General features: G+C 43.4%; 1 protein-coding gene across 2 annotated transcripts in view; it reads right to left on the bottom strand.

Moving 5' to 3' along the window:
- Window positions 1–2,905: 2,905 nt before the first annotated feature.
- Window positions 2,906–20,577, bottom strand: part of LOC142584183 (nose resistant to fluoxetine protein 6-like) — a 53,526-nt gene continuing 35,854 nt past the window's right edge. For both annotated transcript variants that reach the window (XM_075694350.1, XM_075694354.1), the window contains exons 9-15: window positions 19,615–19,786; window positions 17,075–17,157; window positions 15,395–15,517; window positions 11,312–11,432; window positions 8,570–8,759; window positions 6,283–6,425; window positions 2,906–3,342 (exon numbers count right to left, since the gene is read on the bottom strand). In XM_075694350.1, the coding sequence (XP_075550465.1) occupies window positions 3,043–3,342; window positions 6,283–6,425; window positions 8,570–8,759; window positions 11,312–11,432; window positions 15,395–15,517; window positions 17,075–17,157; window positions 19,615–19,786 (1,132 nt within the window). In that variant the 3' untranslated portion in view covers window positions 2,906–3,042. The remainder of the gene's footprint in view (window positions 3,343–6,282; window positions 6,426–8,569; window positions 8,760–11,311; window positions 11,433–15,394; window positions 15,518–17,074; window positions 17,158–19,614; window positions 19,787–20,577) is intronic.

The following is a 20,577-nucleotide window of genomic DNA, read 5'->3' as shown; positions in this document are numbered from 1 at the left end:
ATTTAAATTTCACTCTCAAATGCAACAAATTTCATTCAAATCTGTCCAAGGGTTATCTCAGGAAAGCGTTTTCGCGTTTTACATGTAATTGAATAGGCCGCATCGGGCCCGAGCTAAAGCTTCCTCTTAAGCCTGTAGTTGAAAGCGTTATGCATCCTTTATTCGCAAAGTTTTCCAATGTACAAGGAGAACTGTATATGATTTTAAGTTCATATTCAGTGGAAATAGGGTTCATGGTAGCGCAGATGTGGGGACAAATTTTGATGTTTCTAGTGTAATTATAATTATCGGAAATAATTACTGAATACGTTTCTTTTTGCCTGTTTTCATGCATTCCACGAGGGACGTATTAGGCTCCCCAATAGTCAACGGCGAACTAAAAAAGGCACCTTGTTTATATTTTGTGAAAACAAAAGGAAAATGTCATGGGTTATGTGTAAGTTAAATATAAGGTGGATGGTTTGGTTACAGCCATTGCAGTAGATTATGTATTGACCTTTTCTGTAGAGTTACAAGTGTGCTTTACGAACGGTGCGTAATTTAGGCTGCTTCCGAGAAATAACTCAAAGTGCCATCAACGTTACATTTGAAGAAGCTGGGGCAAACGTAATGGCCCAGGATGTATGCGAAGTTATCTGCATGTGGTTAAATTACAGCCTTTCTAAGCAAAAAACATTTTATGAAGTGCTAGAAAACGCTATGCGGCCATTATCCGCTACATTAGTTCATTGCAAACTTCTTCAAAAGCTTCCTGATATTCTAGCTGCATGGACAGCAGATTATCTTTCCGATCGCGTGCAGTTCGTTTCACTTGATGGTGACGACTTTAGCTGTCTCCCCGTTACACACGGTGCACCCCAGGGCAGTATTCGGGCGCCATTGCTGTTTTTATTGTACATTAATGATATCGTCACCGTTGTCACACGTGCTACACAAATTAGGCTTTTTGCAGATCACTGCGTCTTATATAGCAAAATATTTTCGGTGCATGACCAAACTGAACTTCATTTAAGTTTACACAACATACAAAAATGGTGTGGTGAGTGGGGCATGACTTTGAGCAAAGATAAAACGGTCTGTCTTCGCATGACACCTAAGAAAAACCCGCTAAAACACGAGTACACGCTGGCCTCTGTCCCGCTAAAGCAAGTTGAAACCTACAAATACCTAGATCTAACATTCACTAACACCCTTTCTTGCAATTTACATATTAACAATATTTGCTCTTCTGCTTTCCGAAAACCCTCGTTTTAAAACAGATGCTCAGAAATTCACCTGCCAGCGTTAAATTACTTAGTTAGCTCACATTTATTACACCCAAACTATAATATGCTACTATTACATGGGATCCGTGCACTAAACTCAGCATTTAAACAAATATTGAGAAAATTCAGAGGAAGGCCATTCGTTTTATCTGTTGTAAGTTTAAACGCACCGATTCCCCTACACAGCTAATGGTCGCAAATAATGTACCCCTCCTCCAAACACGGAGGCACATGCTTCGCCGGAATATTTTACACTCGCTCGTTAATCGCGAAATATCCCCAGACCCCGCTGGATAAGTAACCCCTCTATACACAAGGCGCACACGTCACGATCAAGCAAATGCGCTCACACCCTATTTTTGCCAGGACAAATACAAAATTTCTTTCTTCCCTCGCGCAGTATCACCGAGGAACTCCCACTGCCGCGCTTACTAGCTAATTTTATAAGCGACTTACTTTTTCTATGCTACATGTGTATATAACTGTGCATTTTAGTAACATTTGCTTGACACTTTGTCATTTTATGTATTTTTTTGCTGTTTTTATTATTTACTATATTGAGCTCCTGGAGTCTTGCAAGGACCAAATGTTGGTCTGAAGTATGTCATAAATAAAAAAAATAATAAGGTCCCACAGTCCCAAGAAAACTTTACGTCACATCGAGTTCATATTTGATGAAAATTGTGGGCGAGGTATGTGTAATGTGAGGGAACACTTTTACGCTTCTGGTTTAATTAGGAACTTTGCTGATAATCACTGAACACTCTTCTACGCCTATATATTCCTGCTTGTCTCCAGTGTCTTCTATGGTGTCTTAAATGAACTAAATGGGACACCTTGTTCAATACGTGCTACATAAAAGTGTTTTTCCAAGCAGGAAAGAAGCTCGCGATCATACGCAAGGTGCCTCGAGCGGTCAGTTGCGTGGCAATTTTTCGTGTATTCGCGGGCTTCTTTCGTGCTCGGAAAAACACTTTTATGTAGCACATATTGAGCAAGAGAAAGCTGCAGCGGGAGTTTTTCATGTTGCTCTACAATTTTCTCATTGGCATTTTTCATCTAATTAGAATGCTTAAGAAGTTGATTAGCTAATTAAGACTTATTACGTCTCAGGCGGAATGCAACAACTAATCTGAGTGTCTCCAAGAGACGGCAAACAACATTATCTTGGTTCGGTCCGGATAACTGGCATTTGCATATTTTTTAGGTTTCGCTCAAGTTACGTGGGACACTGGGTATGAAGCGATTGCATGCCCGCCGCATGCGTACAACCCATCGCCAGTGTCTTTCCTATAACGAATATTTATATTAATTTAGTATAGGCAAACCAAAAAAAAAAGCTGCGCAAGATCATCACGTCCGCGATCAGGAAATCTTACAGAAAATTTTTAACGACATTGCAAGACTATCGTTATTGCAAAAAAAAAGGAATGCTGCAGCTAGCGGCAGATATTTGAACCTCTTCAGTGGTACATAAATGACGACAATGAGTATTAAATGGTGGCGGGCCACTTCAGTGTGAATTGCACGTTGTTGCAAGTTTCTTCACTGAAGATGCAGTTTGAAGACGTATTGGAGCACGCTTATGCAGCATGAGATGCATGTTACCTTCAGCAATAATAAACAGAAAAGTTGTTGATTCTTCATGTTTATTTATGCGTAAAACACATCTGTCTTTCGATTTCGGCCTTCTTTAATTCAGGTTATCTCATGAGAACATTTGTACATAATGGCTTCTTGAGCATTACTGGTAGGAACTCCACTGCAGAAAACGAAACTATAGATGGCAGCTTACAAGGCTACTGTTGCCGCGATGAAAACTGTCCAGTGTATTTATGGTGCCCATCTTCTTCGTTGCACTCTCCTTTTCGGCCTTGTGGAACGTTGCGCCGATGTGCGGCAGTATTTCTTCGGAACCGAAGACGATCGGCAGCTCGTCGCCGGCTGTGCTGCCGCTTTTCGTGCACCGAGCCTTGAAGAGGAGCTCCGTCATTCTGCACGCTGGCGCCTCGCAGTACACGTACAGAAGGTAGGTAAGAAGAAAGCCCCAGGTGAGTACGACCATGGCGAAGGACGTCTGCCAGAAAAGCCAGATAGAACGTCATGGTTAACTGAAACCGCAGTGAAAATAATTACCGGTGACCTGAAACGTGAGCCGAATTCCCACAGCTTTTAAATGCTCGGAATTCATCATATCCCGTACGATTTGTGTGTTGACACTGATCAGTGCGAACCGGATTTTTCTTTCCCCTGCGCAACGATAAACGTTACAGGTACTTCTGTAGTTTGAATTGATGTACGGCATTATGAACGTATCTGTAGGTACGTGGAGAAATAAAAAAAAAAACGCTCTTTTCAGGGTTCACTTCCGCGTCTGTTGCCTGCCAACAAGGAGTGCAGTGGCAGTGCGGGGGCTTGTTGTTTCGACATAAAAGTGCGTAGAAGACGATGTAAGGATGCATAGATTTTATGGACATCCTTTTGAAACGAGATGTTAGATGATCTCATCCGGTCGTTATTTTTGCCTTCTAATGGCTTTATTCTCCGTCCCCGCAATCTGTAGTTTGTGCTAATGAATCGACGAATCAGCATTAAGGTAATTTATTTCCATAATAAATTAATGTCTTTAAACTCTTCGCGTTTCCTGCCTTTACGTCACCTGTCGTTTTCTCCACTGCCAGTTCAGTCACGTCTCCTTGCTATCTATAATTTAAAAGGCTTCAAGTAAGGTGACTGCCTCTTCATTTACCCCTGAATAGATAATGCAACATGCTAACATAAAACGTTTAAGAGATCCTGCGCTGTTTACCCACTTTACGCGTCAACAGTAGTCGACCAGTGGCAAATTTTCAATATCACCTCTTGCTCAGGCATTTTATCTGGCCTCGAACAGTACGGCACTGCCATTCAAAGTATCATGTAAGTTTTCTCTTTTGATTTTATGCTTTGCTGTTCAGTATATTGTTCCTTAGCTGGCTTGCTCTCAATTGTTTCTATCTAGTGAGACACACTGAGAAACAGCCGATTTGGTTACATCTGGAAGCTGCGTTAGTTGGTTTTCGTTCAACATGACGAACAGCGCATATGACGGGACAAGAGATATGTCTTAACTGGACAGACGTGCAGTTATCTCTTGTCCGGTCGTCTGCGCTGTTCGTCGTGTTGAACGGAAACCAACTAACGCAGCTTCCAACTCTGAACAAATCTGCTGTTTCTCAGTGTGTCTCTGAAGTTACGTTGTACGTCCTTTTCACTACAGTTGTCCGCGCCATCAACGTAATAGCTACAGCTCTGTTTCTCGGTTCTTTTTCGCCCCTCTGAGTCTACGTTTCCGGCAGTGTCATGCCGGCGCCCAAATGTGCCGAATGCGAGGCTCGCTAACAGAGAAGAAAGAAGCCATTGGTGCGCTTCTTTGGCTTTCTGTACTATGATAAATATTCAGGCCGTTAAACCTGCTGTCAAATGTACTGCGAAGTGCGTTGTACTGGTGGCTTTTTCTCCCCCCGCGAGAATGCCTTGAATCATGGTGCCTTGATTGTTCCGTGCTCGTTTGTTTCTGGATATGTCTGCTGGCTGCAATTAAGCCGCAGGATCAAAGCGGAAATGCGAAAACATAAGCGCGCAGCAGTGGCCACTCCTAGCGCCGCATGTGCAATTAGTGACTGTCGAACACAGGCTTTCCGCCAGTGTTCTCTGCGCAGTAAGAGTTACTTGTATAGTGACTGTCGTGCGTTTCTTTGTTTTTTCAGATGCCTGCTATTGACGCTGCGATGTTATTTCGTGCATTGCTAAGGCGACATCACTTCTTTTCGGTTTCTGGAGTAACAGTAGAACGTTACTCTTCACAGGTAATGAGTTCTGTTATTTTTTCTTCTACAATCCTATAATACTAAATAACAACCTGCCGCTCTAATCCCTCCCACCCCTACCTTCTAAGCTTATATGAGTAGTGTCACTTAAAAGGAGATTAAAGAGGAACATTAAGTTAAACTGTACAGGTAAACTGATCTTCTACAATATCAAAACAGCCACTCCTACAGTAAGAGAAGGCTTGGTAAGCTATATGAAAAGCCACATTCAAGGGTGCACCACCACTGCGAAGTTTGTGCACGAGCTCGCTTTACAAAGAACACTTTGACAGGGCCCGCTATAATGTAGTTTGCTGTTTATCGTTAAAGAAAGGTAGGCATTCTATTGCGCACGAATAAAAGGCCCAAGCTATAGCAAGCTTCGAGAACATTTGCCGACCCAAAATGGCACAAATGCGAAAAAATACGGTGATGTTCCTAACGTGAGAATGACGTGCCTGTACTAAGGTTTCGCAGAGTAATTCAAGAAAGAAACGTCTGACCATGATTTTTGTTAGTAGTAGCACTCGAACTTTTACCGCCACGTGAACAAATGCAGAGTTTTGAAAGAATAGTTTTACCGTCTAAGCTGATGTACGGTTGGTTATGTATTGCCGCCGTATTACCTACATCACCCCAAAACTAGCATTAAGTGTTTAATTCAGAAAAACTTCGTAATTCTTACTTCAGCGTAATATCTACTCTCTCTCTCTCTCTCTCTCTCTCTCTCACGTTTAAACGTACTTTTCAGTTTGTTGGCTATTCAATATGGCATTGTTGTATATATTTCTGTAAAACTTCTTCACTGTACTTGGTTGTATTGGCGCATACGTGTATGTATACATCTTGATTATTTATTCGTCTCAATTTTATCGCACGCAGTATTGTATTACTTTCCCTCGATGCCATAATCCATAGGATGAGCATCCGTGCACCGAAATAACTAAAACAAATACAATGCAATTGACAAAGGTCCCTAACTTTAGCGTCTTGCAAGAGCACGCCTAATAGTAAATCTACTTCATAGCAGTCATTTTCCTTTATATACTGACACTTGGGTTCCTTAGTGCAGTTTTCGTTTCTCGCTGAGCCACAAATCATTGTGCAAATCTTGCAACCTCCTCTGTGTAAAGATAACGCAAGTTCAGACGCATAATGTAAGCGCTCACCACGAAGAAGTGCGAGAAGAACATCCGTTCCCTGGAAATGTGCAGAGTGAACTGCATGAAAGGCATGTGCACGACGTACATGCCAAAGGCCAGCCTGCTGAAGGGACGAAGGGCGCGCCAAGAGAGTAAGGAGGCCACGAAGCCTGTGGGACATCAAAATAAAGTTAAAAAGAAATAGAGAGACAGCAACGAAAACTTTTTTGAGATATTCATTTCAGCAGTACCATTATCGGTGAAAAGTGTTTTTGACCGTATTTACGACAAAACACGTTTCAACAAACATGCAGGCCGGTACACCTCGGGAGCAGGGCGGCTGTATGCTTGAAATGACTCCCTTAATTAAACTCTTAATTATTTTCCCATGTGATTTTCACATGTGTTCATGCTAGAAAAGAGATAAAAGATAAATTAAGGGCAGCGATATTAATCAAGGCTGAGGCCATGTTGGGCTAATTTGCATTAATGGAAGGGAGAGAGAGGAGAAGATGTAGCGAGGGCTTCTTCATTAGCTGGCGTCAAGCTTATACGTTGCAGCGTGACAAGCAATCAGGACAATCACGCTCATTTTAACTTATGTTTAACATGACACTTCTAGACGGACTAGGAAAACTGATATGCAAAATAGCGAAGGTTGCGATACTGCAGTCACTCTAGAAATGGGACGTATCCCATCGAAAGCTATGTATTCTCGAGAGGTAACTGCTGTCATTCGTAAAGAAGAAGTTGTTTTGTCTAATGCGGAAAACAAAGAAAGTCGGACATTTGTTGTGCTAGCTCGTAATAAAGCAAAAGAAGCAACGCATCACTAACGAGCATCAGATAGTCACGTTGTGCCCGTTGCCTGCCTATTGGGGGGAGTGGCGGGCACTTGTGAATAATCGACCGTGGTTCACGACTCATTGCGCGCTCTTTCACCACAGTGAGCGTTCGCCAGCACTTGCGGTGGAAATACGAACCAAGTTTAAATAGTGGTGGAAAGTCTGACTATTTTTGTTACGCTCGGGAAACGAAAACAGGTTTCAGTACAATTTGAGCAGGGGAGGATGTCAAGATCCCCACATCAAGTTCAAGCGAGCGTATTGAAAAGAGGGGTGTATATGGGAGGGTGGAGAGTGCAAGGTGGTTTTTGCTAGTTTTTTTTGTTTGGTTTTAAACGACATGCAATATTGCAATAGTACTCAAATGCCGCGTAAGTGAGTAGGGAAGCCGCGAATCCATTTTTATTAATTTATTGATTTTATTTTTCTTACTTTTAGGGACACATATGTGCAGGAGACCTTGTAATCAGAGTGATGATGGCTACTTATTCTTGCTCAAAGAGTGCATGCCCAAGTTCGGTTGGTTCAAACAAACAGAACGAAACAAAGAATAATAAAGTAAAATATAAATTATAGTTGGATCAAGTCGACGCATTGTTCATAGACAGTTGGAGTAAGCACTTTGTACGTCACACCAAACATAAGTAGCACAGCAAGTAATGGCAATTCCTAACAGCACAAATCAAGCAAAAAATTGTCACAGTCAGTTCACATTCAGTTTGAGTAAACCCCATTGCAGCACAGGAGTGTGCATGTCAGAGTAGTTCATACAGAACCCACATCGCTGTAATTGTCAGTAATTTTTATCCCTTCAAGGAATTCTTCGTTCTAGAGTCTTCTTTTCGTTTGACACTTTCATTACGTTTGCCAAATATTACGCCGAATGTAATTATTTACGCTTCAAGATCTGTCCGCAGGTGTAGCCAGGGTTACGGTGTGTTTTGAAGGAACGAATTGAAGTTTTTAAATGAAATTTAATGTCTTTTAGAAGGGCGTCTGAAGAAAAACTTGCAAAGTCAATGTTCTCCTATTGAGGAAACAGGTTCTTTTTTAAGATGAATTTTGCGGTCTCATTCCCTAATGTGTGCCATATCTCTCAATTTTTGTGCTAGAATAGCTCATGTGGGAACACGCCAGAACTTTGTGTTTAGAGCTAAACGTAGGGAGAGATGATGGCTTTATTCAGAAACTGGAGATATTTGTCTGGCTGACGGCCTGGCATGGCTGATGCACCTTTTCATTGACAAATATGATATGTAAGCAAAGGGCGTGTAAGGTAATGCGGAGCATTTTCAACCACCGCGGAGGGTCTTTTCGAAAATTCTGTTGGCAACACTGCCTCGCGCTGCTTATCCGCAGAGCGCGTGAAGGTGGCATGGGGCGGTTAGTGTAGCGGTAAAGGTGGAGAGGTAGCGCTACGCTAAAGCACTCTGGCATTTCGTGCGACAATGTGTGGAGGTGGTTCTTACCTCCTCGCCCTGTGGCACATGCGAAAGTGACCCAGGCCAGGAACACGGACCACAGGATTCGATCGAAGAACGCCGTGCACAGCTTGCCTAATTCGGTGGTCGGGGCAGTGTTTCGGTACCAAGGCCCCTTAATGCACATGCAGCACAAGCCACTGGCAATGGCGAAGCACCATGCCGCCTTTTGCAACGCCTGGAAGAAGGTGGTCACGAACGAAATACGATTTAACATTATTTTTCTGCAATTGTTTTGCATTGTTATTATTATTTGAGACGTAGCGAAAATTCGGACCGTGGCGAGGAACATATGGACGCGTCTGGGGGCCTGCGCTCAAAGCAACACCGAATAGATGTAAGCGTCTCTGAAACTAACCGGCAAGGAGGCGCTTAGAGAGAATCCTTAAGATGCCAGCAATCGTCTGCTGTGCAGCTGTTATCACGTTTACGCTGCGACGAAGTTTTGTCACTGATGTGCTTCGTTAAAGAGTCGATTAGATCATCATACCTCATAATATACGCGCACGAGCCGCTGAAAACTCAGTGTACAGATACTTAACCCAATGAAAGTGACGAAAGAGAAATAGTGAGTTAACTAGCGCACTGCTGCAAAGCATTCATGTTTTGCACCACCGATGGTGGCGCGGCGAACAGCGTTACAATTATTGGTCGCCAGCAGGCTAGGGGACTACTTGTCACCGCCCCCATCTGAAGGGGGACGTCAACAAATGATCATCATCATCATCATAATTATCATCCTCGCCACCACCTATTTTGGGGATACCAATAAATTATAATCATCATTATGTGCGACTTGAGCAAAAGGACTGGCACTTGTCTGCTACGCTCCGGTCGGAATCAACGGATATTCATTCGTTTGCACCTGTTCTCACTACATGCGCGCTTAGTATTGCTAAATTATTCTCGATATTACTTTTCGACTGCTAATATTATAATACTGAGGCCTGAAAACCTCACATGAATCACAGCACAACCCCGTTCCCCACGCTCAATTGTAGAACAGAACGCCGAATAAGTTACATATACAAGCTTTGAAACCGAAGTACTATCTCATGGCTCAGTGGCAAGATGGCGCTTCAACTAAATCGTGTGCAATTAATTACTATGTGTACGTTTCACTTGCAATTCCACTTATTCGCTATACATAAATCAAGTCATTTTTGCTGTCTAATATATGAAAATTTCACTGAGAGTGGTTTATTCTAAGTAACACCAAGATTTATCATGTTTAGTAGTAGTCAACCGTACTTCAAATTATTTTTCTGCGAAGAAATCTCATCATTTTCCATTGCAGAAGTTATCATTAGGGTGACTTGTAGGCTTCAATTATTCTTTTACGATTAATTCATTCTTAAAGCTTCAAAAAGAATCGTAAAACACTATAGTTATAGGTGAAAGAAGAAAAAATGTTCTATTAGTTGTGAAGCAAGCGCACAAGCAATTTTTTAAATATACTTTGCTGTGTAGTAAATCTGACATCTTAGTTTTCAAGTCCACCATGACATGCTTACACCAAAAAGATAATGGGTGTCCGAACTATCATGCACGTAGATTAAAAAAAAAGGTAGTTCATTCTACGCCAATAAAACCAAGTGCATGTTTTCGAACTCCATCTGAGAAACCGCCAGTAACTTTTGTAGTCCCCTGCTTTCAATTAGTGAGTGAAAGGTAATTAGCCACCTATAATGCATCAGAACGGCAAGTTGGGCCAGTTGGTTGGGATTCATGGTAAAGGTTGAAACAGCGCACCCAAGACAAGGACAACAGAAGGAATATTCCTTCTGTTGTCCATTGTCTTGGGTGCGCTGTTACAACCTTTACCATGAGCCACCTATAAATTGCAGTTTTAATTGTGATGAGGATCCTAACAGACAATGTCAAAATGAAACGCTTCCATCAAGCTACACATCCCGTTTTCTTTTTTTTTTGGGGAGGGGGGGCGACGAGAGAAAAAATTGGTGTGTCATATTCTTGGGCAAGCGCACTTTGTTATCATCGCCATTTAGCCGTTAGAGTATCCCTTGATTCTTTATGCATGCTTTGCTATGCGTATACTAGAAAACAAGCCCACAGATCCAGGCTAGCATTTGGGGACTCGCTGTCAGAAAATTTCCTTTCAGATATTTTTTTTAACATTGAAAAGAAAAAAAAACAATTTTACTGCGTTGCTTCCGTGTATTTCTTTCTTATTTTTTTTTTACTTGAGCGACACCCTTTTTCTCCTCGCGTAGTTTTTCCTACTCTTCAGTGAGACTCATCATAACTTCGTGCAATAGCGCAAAACAGAGGCTGCATTTTTCTAGGGTTCCTCCCACCGATTGTATTCGTTTCTTAACATACCTGCTACCGACTGCTGGATCCCGGTGATGGAGAAGTAGTTTCGTGAGCGCTAATGACGAAGGGCAAAAATAATTTCAACGTACAGCGCCAACATCTCCTAGACTAGTTTTGTCTAGGAGGTGTTCAGAGCGCGCACAGAGACGACACATAATGACAATATGGTACATGCGCACTTTTTAATCTTTGTGCATCGCCCAAGTGTGCGCTGTATATTGAAAATCATGCATCACTAACTCTCCCAAGCTACCACCCTGGCAAAAAGAATGAAAATTAAACTGTTGCACAATACGGAATTAAATACCACAGGAACTGCGCTCCTCAATTTCCCCCTTCTGGCAGCCTGCCTGGCTGAGAAGCTGTAGGAGACAAATGAAGGAGAGTACTAACATTGGGTATTTTTCTTTCCTTGAAGCTCGCCGCAACGAAATAGGTTAAACACCCACTGAAGCAGCACACGGCGTGGTAGTACGGGTAAAAAAAGTAGTAGGAACGAGTCCTCAGGAAGGTCCTGCAGAAAGAAAAATACATTGCCGAATGAGGCGATCATGTTCACTGAGTTTAGAACGTGTGACCCGTACTGTATATTACCTAAGGTCAGTTTACCTTCGAAGATGCACTGCCTTTGTCATGCTGTGTGTGATATCTGCATAGGCAGTAGTAACTGGTGCACAGGACCTTTTTCTGAAAGCTTTGCTTTGAAGATTTCAATATAACGGCTTTAGTTGGCATATCCGAGCAGCCATAATCGTTTAGCTTTACTCTGAGCTTCGTTCTTCCGCATTTAGGCTCCGTCGTGAGTTGGACGTGAATTTGAAGAACTGCTCTTTAGATAAAAAAAAATACTGTTGGTAGCTAGCAAGACCTCGACCTAAACCTCAGGTAGTGTTAGTGAAAAGTCTGACGGCTGCCGCTGCGACTGCTTAGCGGCTGCGGAGGTATGCTAGAGGCCAAGGGACAAAAACGAAAAGGCAATGTGGCGTTGAAAGGAGCGGCATGCAGCGTTTCTATGTAAGTTCCCACAAAGGTCAATGTCACGCTTCGGTTTTCCATGTGCTGCGCGTGCCATCATTTGCTGGGCGACGCTACCTATGACTCTTGTGTTCAACACAGATGTAGACTCTACATAATGTAACGCTCACGCTGGCCTAGCATCAGCGCCACTGAGAGCGCCAACAATTGGTTTGCTGCTCATCCTGTTCATTTATTCCAAAATAATTTTACCGTTGATTTGCCAATGCAATATCAAAATCATAGAATAGTGGCCGGTGCTATGCTGCGCCAAGCTTGAGCGTCACGTCTGCTGCGACGCCATCGGGCGCACTGCATACAAACGTTCCTTCGTGGGCACTGATAGTGACTTCGTTCGTTGTTAAAGTCAGCTTACAAATGACATTTTCGATTTTCCTTTGAATGAAATCATGTATAGAGATGAAGCATTCATCATTCAATCAGCGCAATGTTCGGGATCCTCGGCGAGCAAAAAGTTGTGACACCATATTTTGGCGAGGGACACCTTTGCTGCCGTGGCATATAAGTGTGCAGTAAATTTTGCGCATTTTAGTTTCATCACACACTATTTTGAAGAGGCTCAGTTTCGCTCGCACTCGGCAATATCATATTCAGTTAACATGCCATAAATCTGCACTAGAGTGTCGGGCAGAGCCTATAAAGTTTTCTCCACTCGTCTCTGTAAGACTGTATATCTAATAGGTTTGGTATGCAGACGCCAGGACGAAGGTATCGAAAGCCTTGTGTTAGCGTCTTATAAGCGAGCTGTTTAGCTAGTAGTGAAATATAAGAGAAAAAAATCAGTGGCGATTCAGCGGTGTATGCGAGAGAAATGCGTTGCCATTACGTCGCACTTTTTTAGGTCCCGGATCAGTGATTTAAACCGCGTTCACCTTGCACATTGTAAAATGTTGTTCAGGACCTCACTCGGCAAATGTCCTGTCTCTTCGAGAAGCAAAGTGCAACCGACGGTGGTCCGGAGCAGGCCAGCGTCAGTTGCACTATATAATATATATTTTAAATGCGTTTATTAGTCACCGGCGTTTGGGACCAGCCGTTAGAGCAGGGCACGGACTCCCAACACCAGCAGAGTTTCCCGAGCAAGAGCGCTGAAGAGAACGACCCACTAGAAAGCGCTGGAGATGACAACCCATTATACCGTTCCAATCCTTTTCTACAATTATCCCCGGGAACAAAAAGGGAGCCACTCGGCGACCTGACAGCTTGTCACTATGAGTGGGTCATAGTGACAAGGTGTATACAGGGGGACACAGTACCAATGTTCCGCTGAGGCATACATCACACCGCGTGCAGTCATTATCTGTCACACAATGCGGTATGTTTTAGGCAACGCAACAGTGCCTTTACAGCTGCTAGCATTGATGTCAGTGTATACCCGTGTCTAAGAATCTTGCTTTCTCTGAGTGGGTGCTTTTCCAGCTGGTCTAGCGTGACTGAGAGCGCTCCTCTTTGCTCTTTAAACGAAGATCCTCGCAAAGAATGTGCGTGATCGTTTCGTTGCCCCTGCAGAAGTTCTAAAATGGGATACTTGCCCTTCCAGCGATAAGGAGTACGCATTTGAATACGCTACTCCAAGCCATGGATTAGCATGTTTAAATTCCACTGATACAATGATAGGTTGCGTGCAAGCGCGATAAGTTTTTTTCGCTGTGTTGGCTCTCGAGAGAGGGATGGCAACACAGCTGACCATGTCGTGGGCAGATCGGGCGGCTACGTCCACTTGATCGTGTATATGGATACCATAGTGAAGCGGCAACCACTGAAATATTCCAACGCAGCTTTCTAGAGTTTACTGTCTACACTATGACACCACGCATACCACGAGCAGCTCGTTGCAGATACCAGACAAGTTCGCCATCGCACAGTTCACAAATAACCTAAAGAAAAAAGTATGTGCCAGTACATTGTGCCTGTACAATGCGCCTAGTGATTAAGCCTCCAGACGAAGCATACACAATTAGTAGCGCTGAAAGAACCTAGGAGAAATAAGATATTGAGAAACTTGAAGAACAGCCTTTTTTCTGATCGTTATTCATGAATTCCTGAATGCTGCAACTTCCGAGGGCGCTTTTACAAGTCCTCGTTCATTCGCGCGATCACGTCGAGATGAAGCATCAGCAAGAAGTGTAGAATGGTATCTCGCAGAAGGCAGAGTGCTCCGATGTGCTCACTGGGCGAATAAGAGCGCCGAATTACTATTTGAGGTGGACCTGCCACAATCCAAAGTTGAAGTTCCGCGCCTGTCTTGTGTGTTCCTTCTTTGTCCCTTGTTTTTGTGCGGTTACGTGATGCATTCCACAATCGTTCACTGGCTATGGCGCACGAGGTTGTATAGAGTTCGATATCTGGTCGCGGCAATCCCATTTCTATGAGGAAGAAATGCAAGAGCTCTCGTGAACTTTGATATAGGCGCACTATGAAGAAACCCATGCGGTTAAAATTGATCCAGGGCCCTACACTACGGCATCCTTCACAACCCACCGGGAAGTTCTAGAGGTTAAAGCCCAGAATTTAATTTTGAGTTTAGCGCTAGTAGAATGAGTTTGGAGCTCCCTGTCTTTACAGCACCAAACTATTTTTGTTCGATTCCTTTCTGAAGACAAGTAGCACGACTTTACACACCGAAGACATAGACTGCAGTTACGTTTAAGAGTAGTGCCTGTTGAATGGCGAGATTTTCAATCAGTTTTGCGCATGTGTCGAAAAACCAATAGGCGGCCAGCAGGGATGTTTAGATTAGGGAAAAGAAAGAAACACTGAACAGTGCGTAGTACTCAGTAGCAATGCGACAACGAATGTCCTGTAATTTTGTGCAGCAAACTCTTGAATCGAGCCACGTGCACGAAGCTATAGCACCGCCACGAGCTGTGTGTAGTAGCTTGGTGCATAGTATGAGGCACGGCACCAAGTTACCCAAGAATATTGGCTGATCTTAATTATGAGGGTCCTATAGCCTTGAGCCGCCGCCCTGTGCCCCAAATTTGGCGGCCCCACTTTGCTCGCAAAACAAAGCACGTAAAAATACTTACGAAGGGTACGACACTGAATGGGCCTGAGCGCTTATGGGACAAACTAAGTACACCTATATGTGCGGTCTCTCTCCGTCTTTCTCTTTACGTGCGTGCGTTTCGACTACCTGAAGTGTTCGTTAACGTGAAGCCAAAATGGGGTAGAGGAGAATTTGGCATTGCGTTACCATCGAAATGTGGCCGCCGCGAGTTGAACCCGCGACCACCTACTCCGCAGCAGAACGACATGTCCACTGTACCATCGCGGGGTTTGATTCCGCATTTTAATGAACCAGGTTGACGCCATTTATACGTAAGCCAGGCGAAGCCAATGAACGTTCCACGCAATTGTGGCAGGTCTCTGCCGAAGACAGTGACGCTGTCGCGTAGCTGATAACAGCCCAAGTGAGGGAATAGCAATGATTTTTCTTACGATGGCGCTTCGGTCAGAGGCACGACGAAGGGCGTCATCTCGTTCCCGGCCACTTGCCATGTTGCCACAGAGCATCCCACCAATGAACTGAAGAAGAAAACGGTGACGGCAAGCCGTGGCCTACTGAAAGAGGGAGCAAATAGAATGGAACGATTATAACTTCCAAAATTTCATAAATCAAGAGAAGGCGAAATAGATACATTTGGCGTTATAATGTAAACTTATTGCTTTAACTCAATCCTATTTCTTTCTCTTCGTTTACAAATTAAGACCGGCTGATCCTGGTGATAACCCATGCGGAGCTAGCGCTGCCCAGACCATTGACGTAACGCGTAATAGAAAAGAACTAAAATAGAATCGTTGCATTATTCTGGCCATCAATGAATGTGATGCTTGCGTCTACATCGTGTATTCCCTGTGCGTCAGCACTTGGTAAAGAAATAAATTGTCGCTCTAGATACCATTATAAAAACAGCAACCTAATACGAGTACTATTGACGCAGTTACTGCTCACTCGTACTGAATAATTCATTTTTTTTCTCTTGCCTGAGCAAAGGCGACCATGCCGCATGAGTGTTTATTCAAAAGAAGCATTGCCCTGTAATAGTCGTTTCTTTATCGCGCCTTGTTGTGTGTGTGGTCACTAGTGGCAGAACACCGAATATCCTTTCATAAGCTGCCCGTGGTACAGGTCGCAGTAAATCTAGGGTGTACACATTCAGTATAATCATCAACGATGGTTCTACGATAACAAAAAGCGTAGTTAGCCCACACGATAACGCATCAGCGCATACAACGAACCTGAGAGCCTTGATATCGTTCGCAAGCGCTAGCGATATGGTGTGCAAGTATTGACGTGCAGTCAAATATTCGCAATATTTATATATCACTCCTTCGATGTTTGCCAATAGTTTTAAATTCACCATAAACTGAGACTCGAAAATCTCTTTTTTTAGGACGGTATCAAGCATCTTTATTTGCCGGTCTTACCATTCCAAATCGTAAACCCATTGATATGCCTAATGATAAACGTCTCACCTCTCCTCTAAGCACTCAGTCAATACCCCAAGTTTTTTCATGAATACCCGTGCAAAAATATGTACAAAGGCGAAGTGCCTGCAGTAACGTACGGCGCAGCAGTGTTAAAAGAAATGTTGTAAAGAAAACCAGGAAATTACGATAATTGCCCAAAGATGGGAATTCGTTTCTTCGGCTTCCTTAACCATTTGTAATTCTTCCAATGCGCATTAAAACCAGAACTATGCATAGCTATAGATTATCTATAACGATTGAGCATTAAAAAAAACAGATATGAATTTCTTTTTCTTTTTTTTAATGGACTGCGAGGGCAGTTGTCTCGGAGACTCTGCTTTAGGTTTGTCCTCCTCAAAAAGTGCTGAGAGAGCTTGAATGAATTCTGTGAATTAGATTTATATGAACCAGCTTGCTCTAAAACAGCACGCGGATATTCAGAGAAAACGTTTACGCTATCACTTTCCAAGATGCACTGAATTTTAAACATTTGGGTATTTGCACTCACCAAAATTGGCAGCGGAGGTGTTAAACTATATTATTGGGAGTGAGTATGATCGACATTGGGACTCAGTTGATCACAACTGCAAGGTGACTTGTGCAATGTATATAACGAGCCTTAGACCTATTGTAGGGTTAGTCACTTACTTTTTCACCAGAAGTAGCATCAGTAGACACAGAAGGAAGAACTGGAAATCCAGGGACACATACCACAAATACGTAAATGGTGGCTGCGGTGAAAGAAAAATAATAAGCAAATATTTATACACTTTTCTGAAGCTTACAGGCCAGTGTTCATATCACTGTTTCCAACTGAAACTTGTTCTCTGAACTTTCTAAGAAACTGGAGCATAGTGCCAGCAGCAGCGTGCCTCATATTTTGAGTATGCCTCTATATTCAGTCATGCTAATAAATTGCAGTGTCACACGGGCTGCTTCGGCGAAACAGGAAAGTTACTCGCAATTGCACAAGTTCGCTCCTCGCATGGCTGAGATACTGTCACCTGGCGCATCTACATCGTTTTCAATTTCATTTTACTCAGATGACGTCAAATTTCGTTCGGCGTCTTTTGTGCATAAGTGCGAGGTGATTTCAAAGCCAAGGTTAGCGCTTGCAGCTCGACAGTCTGTAGAAATATTTGGCTTTTCGCACTGGAATGGCCGATAGCGCTACGTGTAATGAGTGTGGTCGCAAGGAGCCATTTCAACCAGTTCTGTGTGACTGTCCACGCCACAATGTACAGAGGCGATCGCTTCCGATGGCGCTCGCTCGCTTTGATCGCAGGCCATTATCAGAGCAGCCTTGTAATGCTTATCGTGTTAGTTTTACTGGCTTGCTAACCCGTTCGAACACGTCGATGATGACAAGGCTGCATATGACAAAGATAAGTCCACGTATCCGAATGGTCCATCATCGGCGAGTGCCTGAGGCATTTCATCGCTATTTATACAACTGTTATCCCACATTATCAAGGCAAATCATTTTGGAATGCCGACCTCCTTCGCCGTCGCAGCAGATTGTGACATAGGCACTACTACAGTTTTTAAGGACAACAGACCTGCACACGCAGTTTTAACCTCGATTGGTATTCATTGTGCTGCACGCGGTCGTATGCTGTGTTAGCGCGTGCTGATTGTGTGCCTATGCTCAATATCCCCTCTCTACCTTTCTCTCTCTCTCTCTCTCTCGCTGTCTCTCTATTTTCTTAAGTTTATACCCTTCCTTTCCCCGTACCCCTATAGTGTAAGGTACCAAAGCTCCCTAAACTTCTGATTTTTTCTCTCTCTCGATAATGCCTTCACAAACCAGTTTCTGCATAAAATTTCCTACATCTTGACTGACCACAACGCCCTTGCGACAATAGGGTTCATGACTAGAATCTCCACAATCCGATTCTCGAAGGCACCGTTTGAGAAGGAATTCTATGGAATTAGATTATAGCCATCTAGATACAAAAGGGTCTTACGTCCGTTGCTGGTGCGCAATATCATAAAGGATAGAGCTATATAAAGGTTGCCCTTCAAACAATTATTGCGGTCAGCTTAGAGGGCCCCTCAACAAGCCCCGTGAGAAACTTCGGCTAAACACTACTGAAGCCGTAAACCGCAGTCCAGTGAGCGTTTTACCGCAAGCATTTTTAAAGAGGTGCAATGGTAGCCGAAATGTAAGCAAGTCAAATGTTAGGACGCCGTGGTGCGATGAGGCGAGCTATCCGATCGGCAGCAGAGGCTTTCACTTGTGGCTTCGACCAAGGCGCGCAAGCGAAATTCCTTTTCTGCCTTTTCCCAAATCGGCGCCGCGGACCAGCTCCTATTCTGATCGCGATCACCGCTCTTGCAATATCTGCCTCCTCTATTTTTTACCCTTATTTTCTCGCAGTGCGGGGCATTTCCAAAAGCGGCTCTGGCACCATGCGCGGGACGTGCAACCGCCACACACGGGACACCATCGCGCTAGCTAGCTCAGTAACTCCTTTGATAATCAAAACGCGCGGGCTTTTGGGGTCTTGAATTCTCAAACATTTTCAAGAAGTACGTCGCCGTAATACTTTGCGGACACGATCGTCAACGCACAATGCAAGGCGCTTTAATTAAGTCATGAGAAGCACTTAAATATCTCATACTCCACAAGTGAGGTCCCAATGACGGCGCCTAACCAAAACTTGGAAGAATATCAGAGAACTTCACGCGTTTGCTCTGCCCTTGTCAACTATGTGTACGAGCCAGTCATTAACTCTTGAAACGTTGTGCCCTCGACATGTGCGAGATTGCACTTGATGTTTAACTTGAACTCTGAACTTATCAGTTATTTTGACTTCGCTTTGTCTCTTTACGTTAAATTCTTTTTCCAGTCTTTCATCTGGACGCCCAGGCCCCGCTCCCTTTTTATTTATTTGTCTAGTTCTACACTATCTCTCTCTCATGCGTTTGACAAGCATGAATGCTCCCTGTATCTTTGATTTGGGTACTCTATAAAGGGAAATCTATTATTGCAAGTATTTTTATGCATTCATTTTATGTAAGGAGTGACCGCCCCGAGATCTCCGAACAACGACCTTATATATATATATATATATATATATATATATATATATATACTCCATGAACGGTTTCTATACCAAATAATTATCAGACAGGAGAAAACTAGTCAATCCGTACAGTAACAAACTTGCACTCTCAGAACTCACAACATTGGGGTCCGCAGAGACAGCGTAATTTTGCACTTGCAGCAGTAGAAACAGCCAGTGTGCAGTCAAGTCGTTGTGGACCTTGGTGAAGTATTCTTTCGCGTTCGGTCCCGATGCAATGAGCGGCAACAGGTACAGACACATTATGACGAAGAAGGTGGGCACTGTGGTCCTAGAAGAATGCACCATCATCCATTGTAGTTCACGCATGTAGAAGCGAATGTTGGTTTAGCGTATACTGATAGAAGGCAGTTCTGATTGCCTACTATTTGCAATCATTAAATCTTTGTGTGTTTCTTTGATTAACGCGACTTCAACCTGGGTCTCATTTCCCGAATTTCTTTTCTTACTAAACAAAATAGGACGGGACCTAGACTGCAACAACATTTTTAACAAACTTATTAGGGCAAAAGCCTTGATGGCTCAAGTGTCGGAAAATCCATTGTCCAGCCTTAAGGCACCAAAATTCAAGCGAATGAGCTTGATTATATGGGCGAACCGGCCAAATCTCGAAGTTGAATTCCAATTGACATCTTGAAGGTCGAAAGCCGAACCCGCTACCTTTGGTGTTAATTAAGGCGGAGTTAATTAAGGCACACCTAATAGAGTTAATTAAGGCACTTGAACCCACGACCTTTGGTGGGAGGTGAACTCTCGACCTCTTGTGTTAAGGCGAACTTAATTAATGCACAGTTAATAAAGATATATTTAATTATGGCACTTGAACCCACGACCATTGGTGGCAGGCGAATCCAGGAACTTTGGTGGTAATTAGGGCAATGTTAATTATGACACTGTTAATCAAGGTGGAGTTAATTAGGACACTCGAACCTACCATCTTTGGCGGGAGGAAACAATATGAAGTAACTACGCATTCGAATGAAAATGCCATGTAATTAATGTCTGGAGAGCGCAAAGGCCTTCGTCCTGTTTAGCGTATGCTATAGGGACTGCCAACTTTTT

This window comes from Dermacentor variabilis, chromosome 1 (assembly GCF_050947875.1).
Source record: "Dermacentor variabilis isolate Ectoservices chromosome 1, ASM5094787v1, whole genome shotgun sequence".
NCBI classification, from domain to species: domain Eukaryota; kingdom Metazoa; phylum Arthropoda; class Arachnida; order Ixodida; family Ixodidae; genus Dermacentor; species Dermacentor variabilis.
Note: the sequence above shows the minus strand (reverse complement) of the source record. Positions and strands in the feature narration are given on the sequence as shown.